Raw genomic sequence first — 23,511 nt, forward strand, 5'->3', positions numbered from 1 at the left:
CGATCGGGCCGATGTTCCTTCTGGGGGCATTGAACCGTGCCAACTGCATTTTGAGTTAGATCCTCGTGTAGTCTTTCACTATGCCGGATCAATTCCCTGGAAAGGTGAAATATAAAGTGTGAATCTGAATGATTATGACAGTTCCAGGCTTATGAGCTCCACACAACACTGTTTACCTAACTCTCATTTAATTAATTATATTCCAGAAGAGAATCAAATAATAATATTAGGAAGTCACAGTTCGACCTTTTATTAAGTTTTCCACTGGTATAATAAAAAGTCTTTTTTATGAACAGTATGCACAATCAAGAGCGAAAGGTATCGAGCGGGATGATGGTGTTGAGATTAATCAATATTAATCAAAATCCCGCATTTGTGCACAGGTGGGTACTTTGATGAATGAAAGCTTTATATTGTACAATCATAATGTATAACAGTCATCCGCTCTCCCATTCTGCATTCACCTGTTGAATATTGCCAGAATGCATAAGCAGTTGCATAAACAAAAAACATGGCCTCCACTTTTATTGAAACAAACATCCATTATGGCTTCAACAATCCAACAATCATGGATATGTCACAATGTTTTTTTTTGTTTTTTTTTTACTATAATGTAGTTTTATCATATTTTGTTGGTAACACCAACATCCTTCATATCTGGAAACGACCTCATACATGATTGTTGCTTTCTAAAACTACTTTTACACCGAACTATAGAAAGTAATGCAGAAGACATTTATAACAATTAAAATATATATGCATCAATAACATATGGGATCTTACTATAAGATACATTGCAAAAAAAATTATACAGGGCTATTAAACGGATATTTGGATAGATATCGTAATTAAACTGTATACTTTGTAACAATCAGCTTCATCTTTGCATAAACTTTTTCAAATTCCCACAATGCATTACATAAAATACCTTTTTCTGAAAAGGTGAGCATGCTGGATTATCATCTGGTGTTTAGTACGCCATGTAGATTTCTACCTTTGCCTCATCTAGTGGTGACTGGACAGCAAAAAGGTGTGTGCATTCGCCTTTGAGCTGTCGTAGAAGAGTGCACACTAAATAGAATGTCCACACCTCAAGAACAATGTCAAGGTTTAATTCAAAGGAGAAACCTCACTTAAATCGTCCAGCCTGGGTTTGAATCTTGATCCAACTATAAACTGCCATCCTGGTACTTCACATGCCGTCAAGAGGACCCATCTGCCATCAGTGGCTGCGGGCGGCCGTTAAAGATCCCATGGTGTCTTTCTTGAAGAGTAGGAAACTTATCAGATTCCTGCCACGTTCAGTCGAGCGAGTATCCTGCGTCGGACTGACAACCTGTCCAACATTAGTTCTAGTCTTGGAACGTTTTATGACTAGTCGTGGATGCCCCAAACCTCAGTCAAGAGTATCGGCCTTCATTATTATAATTATTACCTTATACAGACCTCATACGTAAGCGAACAAGACTGACATGCATGATCAAATAATTGAAATAAATGTTTTTACAGTGATGGTAGATGCAACATCTGATTGGGAAGTAAAATAGTGAATCAAATTTCCTGGAATTTCTTGGAAAACACCGGGCACATGGCATATTCCAAGGGAAAGAAAATGCGTTCAAGAAGGTGGCAGTAGATAAATAATCCACAAATGAATTAATGCTATTCATGATGGTGATAATAAATTTAAGATTTTAAGATTTAACCATAGTCATGGCTGAGAAGTGAACCAGCGCACAACCTGGTTGGTTTCCTCTCGTGGAAAAAACAAAACAAGAAATAATGTTAAAATTATAAAGAAAAATCCCACTTGCTAAGGATGATGATCAGATAGGTTATGTTAGTGTCAAAAAAATGGAAAATGAAGAGAGCGCATTTCAAGCATATACAGTGGGAACTCAAGTATTTGCTGACGGCCTATTAACACAATGGCAGGGCCAACACAAACAAACACCCTGTTCTACAGTTATGACAGGTAAGATACTTGCGAAAAGGAAAGTTTGAACGCAGACGCTGGAATTTTTCTATGCACAATGTTCAGTTGTGCTGTGGATATAGAGGTAAAGCTGCCACAAATTTCCACACACGAGGTTCCAACTTAAAGCAGGATCGTGCCTGCCCACCGCGTTTCCATTCGCACCTCCTACTCCGTCATCCCGGGGCATTTGCATTATGGTTCCAAACTGCAAAACAGATCATTGCACCATTTTAAAAACACCAACCCTTACAGAAGGGCCTAAAATAACTCTTTACAAACTCCATAGAATTATGTAGAGCTTTTACAAAATCTTTTTGTTGGGTTTTATACTACCTTGTTTTTATAATCGTGTTTTACAAGGATATTTTGCGAGACTTTTGCGCTACTACTACTACTTATGCAGTTGGATTGGATGCTGCTGGAATGTAAGGAAGTTGAGAAGCTCAGATCAAAACGCTCACCTTGTAAACATTTAGTTCAAAACAAGTCACTAGTTTGTTTAGCGGAGTTTGAAGTTTCCCGCTTTAAAGTAACACGAGGTTTCACGTTCAGCAACACGATGTATACTTGAGGTTGAGGTAGCAGATGTGTGTTAATTTGATATTAAGTGCAATTTCCCAACAGCAAAATGAGATGTTGCTTTAAGATCGAAATGTTAGTACCGATGCCTTCAATAAAAAAAAAGAAAGAAAACTATCCCACAAAATCCGATTTGTATTATTCACGGGATTTAGAAAACTAGAAGAAACAAATATGGCGAGAATCGATTCCTAATGACGTTCCAAACGACTATCTCGAGATTGCGAATTCAATCCCCCGAAACACAGGAAGCATGACAGGCACACAAGCGAGTAGGCACTCCGTCATGATGCAGGCTTATCGGAGAACTAAGACAAAGCCAAACATACGCTCACACGCAACAGTTAAAGCAGGAGCTCACACTTAAAATGTTAATTATTTCTTCCACTTGGACCAATCTGGCCAAAATGAGGCTTCAAGTCAAACTTGTTAATGGTGGTCATGCATGACGGTGTGAAGGAGAACGACAGCTTGCAGTTTGTTGGGTATAAAAACAGTATCGCTCTCGCTTGCAGTGACTGGTCAAATGGTGCCTTTCTGTTGTTCCCTCTTGGGCCGCCACACGGAGGCAGAAATTCTGTCATGTAGTGCAGGATCACGTAAGTGCTGTCACGGTAATGTTCAGGTCGGTTTTGGGTTTCGAGGACCAACCTGCTCTGCGATGCAGCTTCCCCCAACCTGGTGTCCGTTACTGCCATTATCTTCTCAAATATTGAGCACATGACTGCTCATGGTGATTGTCTTTGTATGCCAGCAGGTCAGAGATTGTCACCTGGCCCTAAGAGTGCAGTTCCCCATAAAGAAAAACCGATCGGACCACATTCTGCAATGCGGCATCTTGGGTATTATTTTTCAATACATACGGTAAGTATGCTATAGTCTTAGACAGCAAAAACACCAAACCAATTATATAGTGTGAAATCTCGGTATACGTACAGAATCGATATTCCAAATCATTCACACGATATCCAACTCCCCTAGCTCGGAACGACTCTCTTCGGATTGCAGCTTCTGAGCCACATCCTGGCGCTGCAGCTTTGCCAGTGCGGTGAGGAGTGTTGCCTTGGTGGTGCCTTCTTGTGCTGACCACCCTGACAGCAAGACTTGTGCGGGCCGCTCCGCCTGGCTGAAAGCCACAACGTCTTCCTCGGTGTAACCCAGAACCAATGCCAGCTCTCGCCAGCCCGCCGCCTCTTTGCTCTCGAGCAGGCCCTCGAGCTCCTCCTGAGCATGGGGTGGCAGTGCCGCATATGTCCAGCTCTTACACTCCACTGCCGTATTTTCTGCTGGCACTGTTAAAAAAAGAGAAGATGAATAACTGATCAGCTTCAAAGGTTTGAATTTGAACTTGCTTCCAAATCAACTTATGCAGACAAAAACGTTCTGCCGAAACATGACAAGGTACAACACTCTCAAAAATCCATATAATAACTAGAACGGCACTCAGTTGAGAGCATACCTCCGCCAGTTGAACAGTTTACGTTTTGTATCCTAAAGTAGACCAGAAAATCACAATACAGAATCACATTTAATCAAAATCATCGGTCCACAACTTTTTGAGATATCCTGCTATATATCGTTTTGGGCCCGAACTCCCAATGGTGAAGAATCACTTGAAAATTCTACTAGCCGGATCCGGATCCGAATCTTCACCAAAATCGAATCGATACTTCCTTGTCACACACCCAACCTGTCCACCCAATTTCGTCCAAATCCGTCCACAACTTTTTGAGATATCCTGCTATGTATCGTTTTTGGCCCAATCACTTAAAAATTATACTAGCCGGATCCAAATCCGGATCTTCACCAAAATCTAATCATTTCGTCCTTGTAAATCTAATCATACGCTACGATATAAGTAAAAATCGAATCATACGCTACATCTCTGACAAATTTCGTCCGAATCCGTCCACAACTTTTTGAGATATCTTGTTCACGGACAAACGGACGGACAAACAGACAGGGGTGAAAACATAACCTCCATCCACCTTTGGTGGCGGCGGTAACTATATTGATTATTTATCATTTATGCAACTCTGTTCACATCGATTTTGTATGGATAAACACAAATGCCTTCAAGAAATGCTACACATCGCTGCACTGTCTGCTTTCCCAAGCCACATCTGGAATGAAAAGAATGCCAAATGGGCACAGGGCTGAACAAGACTTGCCCACACACAACTGGTTCTTATTGCGGAGTGTTTGTGTTTTGTAAAAACGCCATATTTCAGTTCTTCTGAAGCATCCCAATCACCCACAGGCACAGTTTCGAATCTTTTGAAGCTAAGTCGAGCAGTTTGAACTAACTGGGTGCTGCTCAGTATTTTATCCAATCTGTGTTACACACTTGCGTCAGCCACAGGCACAGATTTCAATCTTGCACACTGTTCCTTTGCTGAGAAGGAGACTGCAGAATGCTGATGCTGAATGCACTTCCTTGTAGTAAAAACAGAATTTTGTTCAGATGTTTAAAAAAGACAATTTCAACGATAGATATGACGTGTTGTTTGTAATCGAATGATGCTGAGCACACCCTCTCCCCCTCTCAGTGCCCCCTCATCCCCCCGAACGTCCTCTTAAACCCCCTATAACAATATAAAAAGGAACTCAAAAGTCAAGACCGTTCGCTCTGACGAAGGGCTAATGCTCAAAACGGTAGTCGCACCTTCATTGTTTGACTTGTACGTCAATGCAGACAAACACAAACCTTCACGAAGACCAATAATTATTCCCACCTCCCTTGGCCCAAGTCTTTGACGAACCGGCAGGCCAGGGCTGACGTCGAACTGAAGGTGGAAAGGATTTTTAATTTGCTCAGGGGGCCGGCGATAACTCGCCTACTATTCGCGCAAGATACTGTGGGATATTTAACGTCTACCAACAACCAATGGACATCCAGCGTAACATCCATGCGATGGATGGAGGACACATTGATGCATCGTCGTGCATGCCAAACACCAGGGTGGCAGTTTACAACTGCGTTGGCATTTGACCCCAGTATAGACAGCTCAGAGGTGAATGGAAGACATGTTACCATCCCACCTAGATGTGAACCCACAATCTCTAACATACTAGACTGGTACCATGATCTACCAATAAGCCACCATCATATCCATTGTTTTTATTGTTCCATCGATAGCCGTTGTGTTGTTGTTATTAGTCCCCTACCGGTGCACACCGGAGGGGACTATAGGTTTGCACTCCGTCCCTCCGTCTGTCAGTCTGTCCGTCTGTCTGTCCGTCTGTCACGCAAAGAACAGTTTTCCGGACTTTTTTTTCTAAACTCTTAATGCTAATGATTTCAAACTTGGTACATGGTTTCCTAATGATAAGTTACAGATCAAGTTCGAACTTCACGACGTTTCGATCATTTTTGACAAAGTTATGGCACTTTGAACTTTGGGAATTTCCCCAACAGTTTTCCGGACGACAGACTGCCGGTAGGGGACATGTATTGCAGTGCAATACTCAGAATGCTTGTTAGTCCCCTACCGGTGTACACCAGAGGGGACTATAGGTTTGCACTCCGTCCCTCCGTCTGTCAGTCTGTCAGTCTGTCCGTCCGTCACGCAAAGAACAGTTTTCCAGACTTTTTTTTCTAAACGCTTAATGCTAATGATTTCAAACTTGGTACATGGTTTCCTCATGATAAGTTACAGATAAAGTTCGAACTTCACTATGTTTCGATCATTTTTAACAAAGTTATGGCACTTTGAACTTTGGGAATTCTGATAATTCTGATGATCCTAAACTCGGTGCCATTTTAAGTTTTAATTTCCTTTAAAAAATATTTTCTCCGCAATAATAGAACCGATTGAGATCAAATTTTTACCGTAGGGGGGACTCGGTCTGTGGAATATTTTAATGGTAATTATGATGTCACAGGTCACGTGTTTCGGCCGCCATATTGTTTTTTGTGAAAACACGCAAATCCCTTTTTCTCTGCAACGGCTAAACAGATCGAGGCCAAACTTTGCAGGCAGAATCGCATACCCACGACGAACAAAAAAATCACCGAGCATGACGTCATGCATCACATGGTTTCAGAGTTATGACGTTTTTAAGCATGAACATTTAAAACCGAGCTCCTCCATCATTTTTTATCCAATCGAGGGGAAACTTCACAGATCTGTTCAGCATGTCAGTCTACTAAAATGTCCTTTTGGAATTTGCGATAGGGCACGTGGTTTGGCAGGTATCGTTAATTAAACGAAAATATTTTTTAAATGGATATCTCTTGTTTTTTATTCTAGAGTTCTCCTCAAGCCGCACCGCGCGCCCTCAGCCTCGTCTGCGAACGCCAAAAGCGCGACACCGCGCGCGCTTTCGGGAGGGGCGGAGCCAAGCCGAACAACATATATATACACATCGATCATTGATCGTGAACCGGAAAATATAATAAATTACTGATATTTAGCGACTCGAAAGGTTCTTTATCAACAACGTATTTTCTCATGCTTCTGCTGACCTGTCTGCAAGGTGTATAAATCGAAGTCCCGAGTGCGAATCACAGGTGAGCCCGTCCTGAGGTAATTAGCGATTGGGAACGATTCAGAACCTGTGGGTAAATAACCCTTGGTAATTTCCCCAACAGTTTTACGGACGACAGACTGCCGGGAGGGGACATGTATTGCAGCGCAATACTCAGAATGCTTGTTCCTCTTGGTGTATAAATAATAACTTGTTGGCCACTATCACGGATGTCAAGCGAAGTGTAGTGGATGCACAATGGGAGGATGCAGTTAATACGAGTAAAAAGCGGTTCTTATGAGGAGAGTTCCAACAGACCAAGCAACACCGAGCTATGCTATGACCCTTCAGCCAAGCTTTGTTAAATTCCTTCACAGCAACAATTTGATTTTGTTAACCATTTGTTTGGTTAATTTAAATTGGAATTTATTGGAAATTTTACCTGCAGTTTCAAAATGTCGTGGGAAATATCCTCGAATTTGAGGTCCCCGGATGATTGCCGCTGAAACTCGAAACTGGATAATATAAGGCTTGAATCTGGAGAATTTTACCCCGGTGTGTTTTCACGAGAGTAATTGAAGGCATAACTACGTTGGTACACTGAGACGTTGATCAAACGTCTCTGGCTAACCTGAAGTGAAGGAATTTCAAACGGAGTTTGATGTGACAAGTATAATCATGATACAAGTAATATATACAAATTATTTTATTTGTTTTAAATGTGTTTCCAGTCCTCCTGGGTGCACGGTATATACACCAGTTCAGTGTTAAGGAAAAAGAAAGGTGTTAGGATCATACCTGCTTTGGTCATAGGCTGGGCCTCAGCCTGAGCCTGGATGTCTACAAATACACCACTGTCTGTTTGTTGCTTCTCTCCACCACCAGTGACACTGTACTTGCCACGAGCCTCGCTTCCCTGTACATTCTTACAACTGTGCCACCTGAGAATGGACAAACACACAGGACATTGTTGGTGAGTTGTTAGGGTTTATATAAAAATAGAATATAAAAACATATAATTGTTTATAAAAATAACAGTTTGATTGGGCCGTGCTATTTAAAAGTGAATATTGGGATGATAAGCAGAATCTGAGGTTGAAACACAGACAAATTAAGCAATACCGAACAGAGTGTGCTCCTTCTGAACCAGATCCTCACTTTTCATGGTTTTGGCGAATTAACAACAATAATAATAGCGATAAGGTAAGTAAGCCGGCAAAACATATTTTATCTTCATAAAATTGGCATTAGTGCTCATGAAGAAAGTTAGAGCACAGACTTTGTCATATAGTAAATTAATCAGGGCCATGCATCTGTGATGGCATCAAATGTTTTGATTACCAAAGGTGGACGGAGGTTATGTTTTCACCCCCGTTTGTTTGTTTGTCCGTTTGTTTGTGAACATGATATCTCAAAAAGTTGCAGACGGATTTGGACGAAATTTGGTAGAGAGGTAGCATGTGTGACAAGGACGAAATGATTAGATTTTGGTGAAGATCCGAATTCGAATCCGGCTGGTAGAATAATTACATGATTCTTCACTATTGGGAGATAGGGCCAAAAATAATACATAGCAGGATATCTCAAAAAGTTGTGGACGGATTTGGACGAAACTTGGTGGCCCGGTTGAGTGTGTGACAAGGACAAATGGATTTAATTTTGGTGAAGATCTGTGTATGGATTCGGATATGAGAATTATTTAATTCCTAAGTGATTCTTCACCATTGAGTGATTAGGCCAAAAACGATACATAGCAGGATATCTCAAAAAGTTATGGAAGGATTTGGACGAAACTTGGTGGACCGGTTTTCTGTGTGACAGAAGAATCGATTCAATTTTGGTGAAAATCCGGATCCAGATCCGGCTCGTAGAATTTTTTAAAAGTGATTCTTCACCATTGGAAGATAGGGCCAAAAACGATACAAAGCAGGATATCTCAAAAAGTTGTGGACGGATGCTTTTGATTAAATGTGATTCTGTATTGCGATTTTCTGGTCTACTCTGGGATACAAAACGTAAACTGTTCACCTGGCGGAGGTATGCACTCTACTGAGTGCTATTCTAGTTTTCCACCTGTGTTGAGCAACTTTTTTCGAGTACGAGGAGAGAGTGACAGCGAGAGAGAATGTGTGGTGTCTGCACCACTGTGCACTTCCTACCCTCCTCCAGCCTCAGTGAAATAAAGGAAACAAAAACTGATCGATTGAATTAATGTGGTATTGCTAGAACACCAGCAAAACAATGGCCCAGGAAGGTAAGGGAGTTGTGATGTGCTGGGGAAAGAATGGTGCAAAGGTTTGGGTATTAACTACGGAGGGATGAAAAATCCAAGGAAGAACTCAAAATTGTATTTTTCCTTGAGGGTGAAAGTTTCACATGCATCTTCTTTTGTTCTTGCTGGTCTTGATTTAATTAACACCAGGTTAGGACCTCAGTGCATTTGATTCTATGGGGGCACAATCATGATGGCAAAATTGCTTTACCAAGGTGAATTAGGTAAAGTAAACAAAGTGAAGAAACTCAGAGGCTTTAAACAAGAAAATAGTAATCAGGAAAATAAATTATCCCAAATTAGTTTGGGAAATTGTAAACAAAGTTTAATTGCCTTCCGCTTCCTATGAAATATGAGTAGCAAACACAAAGACAGCAAGTGCATTGCACGGCAGAGGCCTTTTAGGATTAAACACTAAAACATGGCCTTTGGGCTTGAGGAAATAAAATTATCCCCAGTTGCTATAAATGAGTTTCTGAACCTTTGTATTTTGCAAACTATGTATAAACAGAATTTCTGTAAACCAGGATGAGACGTCAACTGGTTACCACAAGTTGACATGCTTTTACTTCGAGAATAAAGCAGTCACAAATGTCAAACAGTTACTGCAGTCCAGATTAAGTGACTGTTGGGTAATACAATTGATTCCCATAAGAATAAACAAGTGATGTGAGACATTCTGGATTTCAGTTCAGTATAATGTTTCAAAGATGTGGACACAATTTGTACTTCAAAAGAAAAACATAACTCAGAAAATGATATCATTGTAGTTTACCATATCATATAATTATTCCTGGTGTTGGCTTAATGCAGCTGGCTTAAGATCTTTGGGTCTTGAGTTTGAGCCCCGTCATGCTGTTGAAATAACACCAGGTGGGTTGACTCAGCCTGTCATCCTTCCGAGGTCGGCAAATTGAGTACCAGCTTACCGAGCTGGTACATTGGAGTAATAAGCCATTCAAGTATCCTGCGTCAGAGTGGCCACCCGTCCAGGATTGTACTCCTTAGCCAATAAACCGCCTCGGCAGCCCTATGCGCCTCACGGCATGAAATCAATGGTTGTTATTGGTTTATTGTTATATCATATCATTATACTTTAATAATTACAAAAACAATACACGCAGAGGTGTCAGTACCCAATGATTTGGGCCTAAACAACGCATAAATCAACGAAATTACCAAATACCAGGATCTCAAAAATGAACTCAAAAGATCATGTAAGCTGAAAAGCACCAAAATTATACCACTGATAATTGGAGTAATGGGAATGTTAAAGAACCTCATGGGAATCTTAAAAACAATCCCTGGGGATATTACCACAAACGAACTGCAGCTGTAACTACAGCAGGAAGCTCGGCGATGATCATGAAAAGAGCCCTCGGAACAAAACTTTGAGAACAAGAAAACTTCAGAGCTTGGTCCATAAATCACAATCCCTTAAAGGTGCACAGAAATGCAGAACATTTTTGACTTATTTGTATGAGTATCATTTAAAAAAAAAATAGAAATCGATTTCTTGTAATAAGTAATAGCTAATTTTTTTTTATATAATTTTTTTTCCTTTCCTTTTTAGCGCTCTTGCACCCTGCTAAGCCCCGCCCTAAAAAAAACACCCGAATTTCACTACTACCAGATCACATGGCGTATGACGTCACCTCCAGAACGAAGTCCGTGCCATCTCGATTCGCTATGCTTCGGCCCACGATCAATTTCCATGTAATTTGTACATACACTACTTTTGATTTGCTTGATCTTGATCTGAGGTATGCTGAGACACATGTGTGTCATGCCTCGCCTCGTTGATAAGCCCGCAAGGTTACTCTGTGGAACGGCCTGCACGTATTCAACTATGTGTGAATTATATAATTAACAACTCATGGTCTGAGGTAACTCGGCTAAAAATTATCCGATTTGCACCAAATAAAGTTTACGAATGGTTGCTCAGACCCCTAATTCTCACTAAAAGTGGAAACAGAATGTAAATTGGAGTTAAAATAAGTGTTTGATTTGTATCAAGCAAATGCACGTGGAGCGTGCTTGCGAGCAAGCTGCCCTCTGGAGGTGACGTCACATGGATTACGTCATCGGCTTTGAGGTATGTGGCAGAATTTTTAGGGGCGTTCCCAAGTGGTTCGGTTTTCTTTCATTTTTAATGTTTCAGAGTGAATATAACAAAAAATCAATGCCATATTTGAATTCACCATAAAAAGACTCATTTAGGTGACATCAAATGCATTTTGAGTGAGATTCCGTGGCTGTGGACCTTTAATGAAACAGAAGTACTGTAGATATTTCGAGATGTTGGGGGGACTCCATTCCACCCTCTGAACACCACATATGGCGATAATAATCAACGACACATGTACAAAAGTCTGAGTCCAGTAGCAAATTTATTAAATCAGATATGATAAAATAAATTACTAAAATATGAAACCAAAAGCACTACACATCGGGATTTCCACTGACTTTTAAGGATATTATAGAGTAACACTTCTTATAATAGGGGAAAATAATAACAATCAAATAATCAATGTTGACCTCCTTTTGTTTTGAGCCCTGAGTGAACTCTATTTGGCATCAATTCAATTTGTTTATGGATTATCCTTCAATTAAATATTTCTCAGCAGTTTTCTAATGCATTCCAGAGCATAATCAGACTGCTCATCAATTTTAACTCTCTCTCAAATATACTGACACTTAATTTATTATATTTAGACAAAGTTTATAACTGATAAATGAAATTATATGAATAAATGACTTCAATATAATAAAAAATTGCTGTTTGAAATTGTGGAATGAGAAAACTGGGCATCAATTTTGGTGAACCCAGACTTTTGAAGCCAACTGAATACAGTATATGATATACAGTCGTGGCCAAGAATATTGGCACCCTTGCACTTTTTTCAAATAACTCACAAATTTCTCTAAAGACAAGTTGAAATTGACAAAAGTATTTGGCCTCCACAATTCTTTATTTCACTGTTAATATTACAGAACCTTTTTTAAAATTTTATTTATTCAGAACCTATTATATCCTTTAAAATCGGAAAATAAAAATAAATGGCATTGACAAAATTATTGACACCCCAGACTTAATATTTGGAGGCACAATGTTTGGACAAAATAACTGCAGTCAAGCGCTTCCTATTGCCATGAATGAGCTTCCTACACCTCTCTACTGGCAGTTTGGCCCACTCTTCTTGTGCAAACTGCTCCAGTTCTCCCAGATTTGAAGGGTGCCTTCTCCCATCTGCTGTTTTCAGATCTCCCCACAGGTGTTCAATGGGATTTAGATCTGGACTCATTGCTGGCCACTTCAGAACAGTCCAGCATTTGTCTTGAACCATTCCTGGGTGCTTTTTGAAGTGTGTTTGGGGTCATTGTCCTGCTGCAAGACCCATGACCTTCGACGGAGACAGTTTTCTGACACTGGGTTGAACATTGCACTCCAAAATGCCTTGGGAATCTCCTGATTTCATGATGCCATGCACACATTCAAGTCACCCAGTGCCAGAGGCAGCACAGCAACTACAAATCATCACTGAACATCCTCCATGTTTGACTGTAGGGAAGGTGTTCTTTTCTTTGAAGGCTTCATTTTGTTTTCTGTAAACATAGAGACGATGTGCTTCACCAAAAAGCTCTAATTTGGTCTCATCTGTCCACAGGACATTCTCCCAGAAGGATTTTGGCTTGTACAGGTGTGTTTTGGCAAACTTCAGTCGGGCTTTCTTATGTATTTCTCTCTCAGCAGTGGGGTCCTCATGTATCTCCAACCATAGAGCCAACGATGGATGGTGCAAGTTGAAACTGCCGTACCTTGTGTCTGAAGGTCAGTTTGAATATGTTTGGCAGTTGATTGATGTGATTTCTCCACCATTCGAACAATCCTTCACTGCAATCTTCGATCAAGTATTCTCTTATGGCCATGTCCAGGGAGGTTGGCCGCAGTGCTATAGGCCTTAGACTTCCTGAGAACGTTTCATATGGTGGACACAGGAACATCAAGGTATCTGGAGATGGACTTGTAGCCTTGAGATTGTCCATGCTTGGCTACAATCTTGTGTCTGACCTTCTCAGACAATTCTCTGGTTTCCTTCTTTTCTCCATGCTCATTGCGGTACACACAGTGACACAAAACAGCAGAGTGACTCCTTTTCTCTATTCAAACTGGTTGAATGAGTGATTTTTATATTGCAGGCACCTGCAATTCACCACAGGTGAGTTCATTTCCAAAGTAAAGGAGAATCACCTGCTTGAAATCTAATTATTTCTAACAACTTCCAAAAGGTGCTACTAATATTGTCCGGGCAATTTTAGGATTTCTGTGTGGAATAAGCTAAGAAATACATTTGTGGAAACCAAAATATATTTTTAATTTCAACAATTTTTTGAAAGAAATGATGCATTATTTGAAAAAAGTGCAAGAGTGCCAATATTTTTGGCCACGAGTGCACAAGAGGGGTTTGCTTAGAGATTGTAAGGAATACCGAACCATGCTTCTTCGTATGTACATGTAGGTAAATAATAAATAGAACCCTTATGATTAATTATGGGCAAGCATCACTGACATCCTGTTAGATATCAATTTAGGTTTTTTATTTCACAGTTTACAGTTACATAAATTACAATTCTTTTTTTTTACGGACGCATTTACGGTTTTTTAATGGAAATTTTCATTTGCGGATTTTCATTTGCGGCCAACACTTATGTGAATATTTTCCCGGTGCATCGGCTTTGATGCCTGTGGCGCACAAAATTTCAGCTTTATATGACACATGGAAGGTACCGTCCAGTAATATCAGTCAGTCAGTCATTAGAATAGCAAAAACCAAGCCATGAGGTCGAAGGAACTGCCTGCAGAGCTAAGAGACAGGATTGTGTCGAGGCACAGATCTGGGGAAGCCTACAAAAAAGATCTCTGCTGCATTGAAGGTTCCCAAGAGCACAGTGGCCTCCATAATTCTTAACTGGAAGAAGTTTGGAATAACCAGGACTCTTCCTAGAGCTGGCCGCCCAGCCAAACTGAGCAATCGGGGGAGAAGGGCCTTGGTAAGAGAGGTGACCAAGAACCCGATGGTCACTCTCGCTGGGCTCCAGAGATCCTGTGTGGAGATGGGAGAAACTTCCAGAAGGACAACCATCACTGCAACACCCCACCGATCTGGGCTTTATGGAAGAGTGGCCAGGCGGAAGCCAAAGAGTTCAATCTTGGTTTCATCAGACCACAGAATCTTGTTTCTCACAGTCTGAGAGTCCTTTAGGTGCTTTTTTGCAAACCCCAAGCGGGCTTTCATGTGTCTTTCACTGAGGAGAGGCTTTGGAAAATCGTCTTTAAATAATACTTTAAATAAATTAAATGGTTTTGGAAAATTGCTTATTTTGAAATGAGTACCAATCTGAATAATACTTTAAATGTAAGGTTCGTCAATTAATCAATCGATCAAGCAGGCTTAGTATAGCAAATAAAAAGGTGGAAAAGGAATTTAAAGGTGGGGCAGGTTGTAAAAACGACAGGCTTTTACAAATTCCAATTATCTAACAAGTCACTGTCTGTTTATTGTCTCTTGTACTTTAAGCTGGCATTTACAAAGGCAAGATTTAACATGTCATAAAATGTCTTCTATAGTTACAGAATATATAAATGCTGGTATTTCTTGTTCTGCATCAGTAAATAATGTTTTTATATATATATATATACTGTATATATATATATATGTGTGTGTGTGTGTGTGCATAATAATATTTACGCCACTTTGCAAATTAAATAAAGACCTGCCTAAGGAAAAAAGAATTGTGCTCCAAAAGCGGGACGTCATTTTTGGCCTTCATATTTTCTAGACATCAGACAACTAGCACAATCCTCCCAGCCCTGTCCATCTGACCTGTGGCAATGATGACACTCGGCGTGAATGGCATACCATGATGTTTTCTTTCTGGCAAGTGAAGACATGTCACCTGGCCTTGTATGAGTTTGAACCTCAAGGCAATAATGAACAGAAAAATCCACGGAAGTGGGTACTTCGATTCGCAAGTAACGCCACTTAATTGTTATTTGGTTAATTTGCTGACAGTATCCCTCTGCAGATAGAGGAATTGTTCAAACGATATCATGCGTTCCTTTATATGGTTAGAAATTAAGCAAGCAAAAGCAGGAAAGGTTATTTGACCATACACATTGACCACCTGTGGATGAGCAAAAGTATTACAAAACAAGAAGTACGCATTGAGGGCAGCCACCAACTGCACCTCAAAATGGTATAAACAAAACCAAGTTTCATCTGAATCCATCCACAACTTTTTGAGAAATCGTGCTGTATATCGTTTTTGGCCCTATCTCTCAATGGTGAAGAATCACTTGAAAAATTATAGTATTCAGATCGAGTTCTTCACCAAATCTGTTAAACTACACCCAACGTGCATCAAATTTTGTCCGAATCCATCCACAACTTTTTGAGATATCCTGTACACAAATGAACAAACAGACAAGGGCGAAAACAACCTCCGTCCATCTTTGGTGGTGGAGGTAATAATGCTTCGGTGGCATCAAAATGTGGAAACTTTGGAGGGGGGTGAATACTTTTGCAAGCCATGTTATCCTTTCATTTTCTACTGTGTCTGAGTTTTTGTAAACTTTTTCTTCCCCAGGAAATGATTTCATAATCAATGCATTGATTGAATCAACAGCAATGTTTGTTGGGGGTAATAACTGCAAGGTTTGCAAGCCATTTTGGATCCTGGTGGTTGTTTTCAAGACCATTAAAAGCAAAATCACAGAGATCACTCAAATTGTCAGACTGAAGGAGGTATTCATTTGGAATTTTAATCCTAAACTGGCCGAGTGACTTATCCACAGTAGTTAGTCCATTTCCAAGATCCAATAAGTACTTGCTAAACTTGGCCTCATCGGAATTTTCTCCAGCCACGGCAGCTCTCATCTGTCTCATCGTTTTAAGTTAACTTCAAAACATGTGACCAAAGAACTGAAATTTCATCAATCACCAATAGTTCCGCCTTTTGCATCAAAGTGCCAGTGGCTTCTCTTCTGGTATAGTTGCACATGGATTCCTGCTTGATATTCAACGCAATCTTGCATCTTTAATGGAGAGTTCGACCATTTTTCCGTGGAGTAGCAGCTATCCCAGATGTGGAAGTAGCAATGGCAATTTTAACCTGAGAGCGAACTTTTGACAGGATAAGATTGATAGTGAATGTTTTCCCAGTACCGGCACCTGCATCGAGAAAAAATATTTTTCCTTGTTAAGATGCAATCGATGCCATGACCTGATCATAGACAAATCTGGATTGAAATCTGGATTCTGGATTGAAAGGTGGTAGTTTTACTTGCACAAATAGCTCAAGTCGTTGTTTATCAAAATCTGTTTCCTTACAAATTACTCTTGGCACTTGAGCTTGTCTCAGAATATTTGGATCAGGAATTGGCAATGTGCAATTGACATGAACGTCCATTCCCTCTCGTTCAACTCGTTCTTGCAAGTGAAGCAACGCAGTATGTTCAATATGAGGAGAGGAGACATTGGTGTTGTGCTTGTGATCCAGGTCTTGTCCAAATTGGTATTTCCATTTTTTCCAAATATCCAATTGTTTTGCAGGAGTACAATATAGGAGGATAGTTGCAAATACATCCTGAAGTTGAGGCCCAAACCTGATGGCATTGGCTCCTTCCATGACTCTATCCTTTTCAATGTTATCTTCAAGGAGTCCAAATTTTACACAGACATCTTGGAATGTTTCACAATGTTCACCATCAATGGTGCACAAGTCTTCATATGAAGTGACTGTTTTATTCTGCAGATGGAGTTCCAGATTCTAACTCACTTTGCCCAAAAAAATTAACTCAAGTACTTCTTCCACTCAGGTCTTCAATTGCATCAATGAGATCTTGGTACTTGTCAACTCGAATTGTTTTTTAGTCGTGCTTGGCCCAATCCATTAGACACTCAATTTTTGCCGAGGCATCGACTGTAACATCGCCAATCATTGACTTTGACATTTTCAAGAACAATTTGACATTTCTTTCAAACTTGCAACAAAATATGAGTAGAAGTTGGTCGGGCTAAGTGTACTTCCATCTTCCTTATTTAGAGTAAGCTACCAGCTATCATCACCATGAGGGAATAGGAGAACATAATGCAAAGGTTCATGTGAACGATGCAGCAAGTTGATTGATTGGATGCTACCATCTCTGCAGTAGACTCTGACATCCAGATTTCTAACAGAAGATCCAGGAACTATGGCTGCTACATCAGAGGCTATTGGAGGATTGTACCTTCGACAATGCTTATTTGTTGGCTTTTGAAGTTTATCTGCATGAATGAAGAACAATGTCACAATTTCCTTCAGCTGTAAGAGTGATATCCGCTTTAAATCTTGTTATGTACATTTTGTATTCACCGACAGAAGAAGTGTTGAGGTCTCTTATGATGTTTCGGTCAAGATTAGTGTGAGAAATTCTGTTCTCCAACTCATTTTCTGAATCCACAAAATAGAGCTGAGCAAACTTTGGTTCGTCATTATCTTGAGGAAGAAGTGATCCAAGGCAGTGATAGATTTTACCCTCGATTGTCAATGTAGGATTAAATCCAGGTACTTTGATCTGTTGACAACCAACCATGCCAGAATGTTGCTGTGCAAATGCCACAATGTTGCTGTGCAAGTGCCACAATGTTGCTATGCAAGTGCCACAATGTTGCTGTGCAAGTGCCACAATGTTGCTGTGCAAGTGCCACAATGTTGCTGTGCAAGTGCCACAATGTTGCTGTGCAAGTGCCACAATGTTGCTATGAAAGTGCCACAATGTTGCTATGCAAATGCCACAATGTTGCTGTGCAAGTGCCATAATGTTGCTGTGCAAGTGCCACAATGTTGCTGTGCAAGTGCCACAATGTTGCTGTGCAAGTGCCAAAATGTTGCTATGCAAGTGCGACAATGTTGCTATTCAAGTGCCACAATGTTGCTGTGCAAGTGCCACAATGTTGCTGTGCAAGCGCCACAATGTTGCTGTGCAAGCGCCACAATGTTGCTGTGCAAGCGCCACAATGTTGCTGTGCATGTGCCACAATGTTGCTGTGCAAGTGCCACAATGTTGCTGTGCAAGTGCCACAATGTTGCTGTGCAAGTGCCACAATGTTGCTGTGCAAGTGCCACAATGTTGCTATGCAAGTGCCACAATGTTGCTATGCAAGTGCCACAATGTTGCTATGCAAGTGCCACAATGTTGCTATGCAAGTGCCACAATGTTGCTATGCAAGTGCCACAATGTTGCTGTGCAAGTGCCACAATGTTGCTGTGCAAGTGCCACAATGTTGCTGTGCAAGTGCCACAATGTTGCTGTGCAAGTGCCACAATGTTGCTGTGCAAGTGCCACAATGTTGCTGTGCAAGTGCCACAATGTTGCTGTGCAAGTGCCACAATGTTGCTGTGCAAGTGCCACAATGTTGCTGTGCAAGTGCCACAATGTTGCTGTGCAAGTGCCACAATGTTGCTGTGCAAGTGCCACAATGTTTCTGTGCAAGTGCCACAATGTTGCTGTGCAAGTGCCACAATGTTGCTGTGCAAGTGCCACAATGTTGCTGTGCAAGTGCCACAATGTTGCTGTGCAAGTGCCACAATGTTGCTGTGCAAGTGCCACAATGTTGCTGTGCAAGTGCCACAATGTTGCTGTGCAAGCGCCACAATGTTGCTGTGCAAGTGCCACAATGTTGCTGTGCAAGTGCCACAATGTTGCTGTACAAGTGCCACAATGTTGCTCTGCAAGTGCCACAATGTTCCTGTGCAAGTGCCACAATGTTGCTGTGCAAGTGCCACAATGTTTTTTTTTTTGTTTTTTTTGTATACAAGATCGAGGCTCGTGAAAGAGCGAACATTAATCACACAGAAAGACAAACAGACACATAAAACAAATAACATCGGGAGCGGTAGACAAGATGGGGAGAGAGGGGGAAGGACACAAACACAACATTTGAGAGCAGGGACCGAGAGACATGGAGACATCGAGAGATCTGTGGGAGGGAGAGGGCTTTGGGGGGCAGGCATGTGAAGGGGGGGGGGGTGGGAGAGGTATAAACATATGGACACTGCCAGGACTTCCAGGAAAGAAGTTGGAATTTCAAACAAGGTGGATCTGGGGTGAATTAGTGGGGGTAGAAAAGATCAAGGTTTTGGATGGGGGAAGATAAGAGATGGTGGTGAACAGCTGTTTTAAAGACCTGGAGGGAGGAGTGGGATTGAAGGGAGTGTGGGAGTTTGTTCCAGAGGCGGGAGAAAAGAGGATTGAAAGAGTGAAGGTGAGCAGAGAGCCGAGATTTCGGCAGTTTAACCATCAGAGGGTTGCTGGCAGATCTTGTGCGACCTGTAGGAATATTTGGGGGACAGAGCACAGAGAGAGCTGGGGGAGCAAAGCCGGAGAGGAGTCGGTAGAAGACAGAAAGACCACCTACCTGCCTGCGGTGAGTGAGTGAGTGAAAGGCCCTCAGAGATAGCTTCATCGCGGGAGATTCCAATGATTTTGAAAGCTTTGGATTCAACAGCGTGAAGCCGAGCCAGGTGTGAGGCAGGAGCACCAGCCCATAGGGGAGAACAGTATTCCATTGAGCTGCGGATGAAAGCCTTGTATGTGGTGAGGAGCTCAGGTGTGCCGAGGAAGGACTTCGCACGATGGAGGATGCCCAGTCGGCGACTGGCTTTGGAGGCCAGCTTGGAAATGTGGTTTTCCCAAGAAAGATCATGGCAGATAGTGAGACCCAAAAGCTTGAGCGACAGAACTTCTTGGAGAGGATTGTTGAGAAAGTAGATGGCAGGGTTGTCCAGTCGATCTTTTCGGAGAGACATAGTAAGAGAGTGAGATTTGTCAGGATTGAAAGACATGTTCCACTTGTTTGACCAGTCTGTGATTTTGTCCAGGTCTTCAGAGAGTGAGGAGGCTGCAGACTGCCGATCTGAGGGAAGAGGAATGGAGCGGCAGAGAGTGGAGTCATCAGCAAAGAGATAGAGAGGATTTTCCAGAGAGTCGCAGAGATCATTGATAAAGACCAGAAAAAGCACAGGGCCCAGCACACTGCCTTGGGGAACTCCAGCCTGAACAGGAAGGGGAGATGAGAGAAATCCATTCAGGGCCACACGTTGACTACGACCAGAGAGGAAGTCGGCAAGCCATGCATGGAGATTTCCATGGATACCATAGGAGGAGAGTTTGGTGAGCAGAGCTGGGTGCCAGACCGTATCGAAGGCACGTGATATGTCAAGGGAGACAGCTCTGATTTCCTGTTTGGCATTGAGGACCTCCATCCATTGTTGAGACATGTTGCTGTGCAAGTGCCACAATGTTGCTGTGCAAGTGCCACAATGTTGCTGTGCAAGTGCCACAATGTTGCTGTGTAAGTTCCACAATGTTGCTGTGCAAGTGCCACAATGTTGCTGTGCAAGTGCCACAATGTTGCTGTGCAAGTGCCAGAGTGTTGCTGTGCAAGTGCCAGAATGTTGCTGTATGCCCTGATTTTGGAATGGAATATTTTCCACTTTGGTTGACATTCAAGTACAGAATTTAATCATCTGGGGAGGAGGTGGAGTAAATGATTGTGGCTTGACTTTCCCTTTGCCACAGCATACCGATTCAGATTCATCACTCTGCTTCTATGCATTACAGTATTGACAACACTGTTCAAATAGGTTTGCAACATTGTGCCGCCCAAATAGTCAGGGCCCTTAGGGATATTTTGGGGCCGTTTGGTTCAAATTCTTCCAAAAGCACCAAATTTGGCCCAGATGTTGCCCATGCCATACTCTTTCGATTTTTGACAGGCGCCAAGACGGGCGCCCCCCCCCCACCCCCCCCCCGGGGGCCACATATTGGCGAAATACTAAATGGCCACCACCCGGATTAGAGGAAAATCAGTTAAATAACCAAAAGGGTTGGAATCATGTATGATACCACTTTTCAGGGGTTTTCGAGGTCGAGGAATCCAACTATGATGTTATTTTGATGATTCGAGGTCAAGGTCAACCCTCAAGGTCATCTTAAAGGTCATTTTTGAGTCAAACATGTCGGTTTTTGAGTTTTTGTCAAGATTTACGCGAGGTTCACCATTTTATGTTTCTGGGTTGGGTAATCGAACTCTGACCTTATTTTTGACAATTAGAGGAAATATTTACATGTCCATTTCCTAATTTTCAGGCATGTGCAGTTCATCAGTCTAATTACAAAGGTACGGATTTTGATGTTTTATGAACTGTATGCCATATCCTTGTGTTTAATTTTTGTGCGATCATGATCCGGGTTCATGTATACATGATAGTATACATGTCATAAATATGACGTCATAGGTCATGTGACCTGGCGGCCATATTGGATTTTATGAAAACCTTAAAAATGGATTCCTGCCTTCATTTTTCGCTCGATTCATTTTGTACTTTGACCACTTATAGTACGCCATGTGATTGGATGCATATCCTAATTATGACGTCATAGGTCAGGTGACATTGCGGGATGGACCGGTATGGTCCCCGGATCATACCGCCCTTGGCGCCCGTCAAAAATCGAAAGAGTATGGCATGGGCAACATCTGCGCCAAATTTGATGCTTTTGGAAGAATTTGAACCAAAATATCCCTAAGGGCCCTGACTAAAAGGCGTGTTCTGGTCGGAGAGTTGCTTCACAAAGTTGATTGACATAATTGTCTGGTGCAGCATTTGTTGTAGTTTGATTTGCTTTGATCTTTACAATCTAGCATTGTTATTGATAGCCAAGCGATTATTGAGCAATAACTCTTGAGTTTGTTGTTCGGTTTCATTTGTTTGATGTTGTTCCATAGATTTTTCATTTTGCTCTCGTCGAGCTTGTATCTGTCTGTTCTGTCGTTTCATTCCTTCGGTGTTGTGCCATTGTTTTGTGAAATTCAGATTAAGTTTTATTTGTTCTCGACATTGTTGCTTTGCCAGTTTGTCATTTTCTGCCTGCTTCTTCATTTCTGAGAGGATTAATTTGCTCTGCCTGAAGCTTTACTTTTTGTATCAAAATTTCCTTTCTTGTGTGAATACACTTTTGCACTCTTCCTGCGAAAAAGGGGAAGGTAAGACACGATCATTTTGGCTGTGTTTTGTGAAAGTGTTTAGAAAAAGAAGTTTAAAAAAAACTTTTAGTCATAAAATGTGCTATTTAAAAATAAATAAAAAGTCGAAAATGTAAACACTTTTAGTCAAAGTGCTTTTTACCTGCAACGCGTCGCATGTCCATAAGAACTTGGTGTGGTTGCAATTGGTAATTGTTGCTGTGATTCATTGTTGCTGTTGGTCAGCTGCCGGACCCCACCCACAATTGTGGTTTGACTCCACCTACAATGGTAACCAGACGAAATATTATGGCCGCCATATTGGTTTTCTGGAAGGCCTACGACATCAGACCTGCAGGCATTTGCTGATGATGCACTACCCGGGTTTGGATTTTTTGCGTCAGATTTTCATGGGGCTAATTTCAATCCAATGTTACTTGTGATGAGGAACCCCAGAAAATGCAATAGCATGTCGAGTAAAAATTATCAATACGCTTTAATTCAGCATGTAATATACATAACCCTCCTTAAAGCAGTTCCTGGAGTAATTTTTTTGTTTAGAGTCATCCAATTTTCATCAGATTTGTTTCAATCGACGATGATGTTCACATGCATCTTTTGGTTCCTCTGCCATACCCTGAGTAAAATGTGCTTCACACATAATTAAAACTGTACCAACACTTGGCGAAAGTCATCCACTCACTTTGTCTTCTTTTTTTAAGTTTTCCCCATTAAAATTTGTGTACAATTTAAGTTTTTTCGCGTAGCAGGCTGTGACCACAGTGTGGTCGTTTCTTACTTGTTAAAGAAAGAAAAATTGATCTGAATTTTAGAAAAAGAAAAATCTAAAATTTAAACACAAATTAGATTCACCATGAAAAATATTTAGAAATAAAGAAGATACAAAAATGAAATACATATATTCTCTTCCTTATACTTTGAAGAGAACATCATGAACGTTTCAGCTTAATCTGGCCACCTATACATGTGTGAGAGGCTGGACAGACAAACGCACAAACATTTGCTCCATTATAGTATGATATTGTATTATTTAGTGTACATATTGTATTAGTGTACCACTGTACATATTGTATTAGTGCACATATTGTATTAGCGTACATATTGTATTAGTGCACATATTGTAT

The 23,511-nt window shown here is 41.2% G+C and overlaps 1 protein-coding gene across 1 annotated transcript; it reads right to left on the reverse strand.

Moving 5' to 3' along the window:
* Nucleotides 1-234: 234 nt before the first annotated feature.
* On the reverse strand, nucleotides 235-8,314 carry LOC137414107 (tumor necrosis factor receptor superfamily member 16-like). The gene is made up of 3 exons (XM_078769411.1): nucleotides 8,307-8,314; nucleotides 7,826-7,968; nucleotides 235-3,849 (listed from the first exon to the last, which is right to left on the reverse strand). Exons 1-3 carry the CDS (start codon nucleotides 8,312-8,314, stop codon nucleotides 3,515-3,517), a joined length of 486 nt encoding a protein of 161 aa, XP_078625537.1. The 3' UTR covers nucleotides 235-3,514.
* Between the last annotated feature and the right edge of the window lie 15,197 nt (nucleotides 8,315-23,511).

Source organism: Myxine glutinosa, unplaced genomic scaffold (genome assembly GCF_964187855.1).
Source record: "Myxine glutinosa unplaced genomic scaffold, kmMyxGlut1.1 SCAFFOLD_2412, whole genome shotgun sequence".
NCBI classification, from domain to species: Eukaryota; Metazoa; Chordata; class Myxini; order Myxiniformes; family Myxinidae; genus Myxine; species Myxine glutinosa.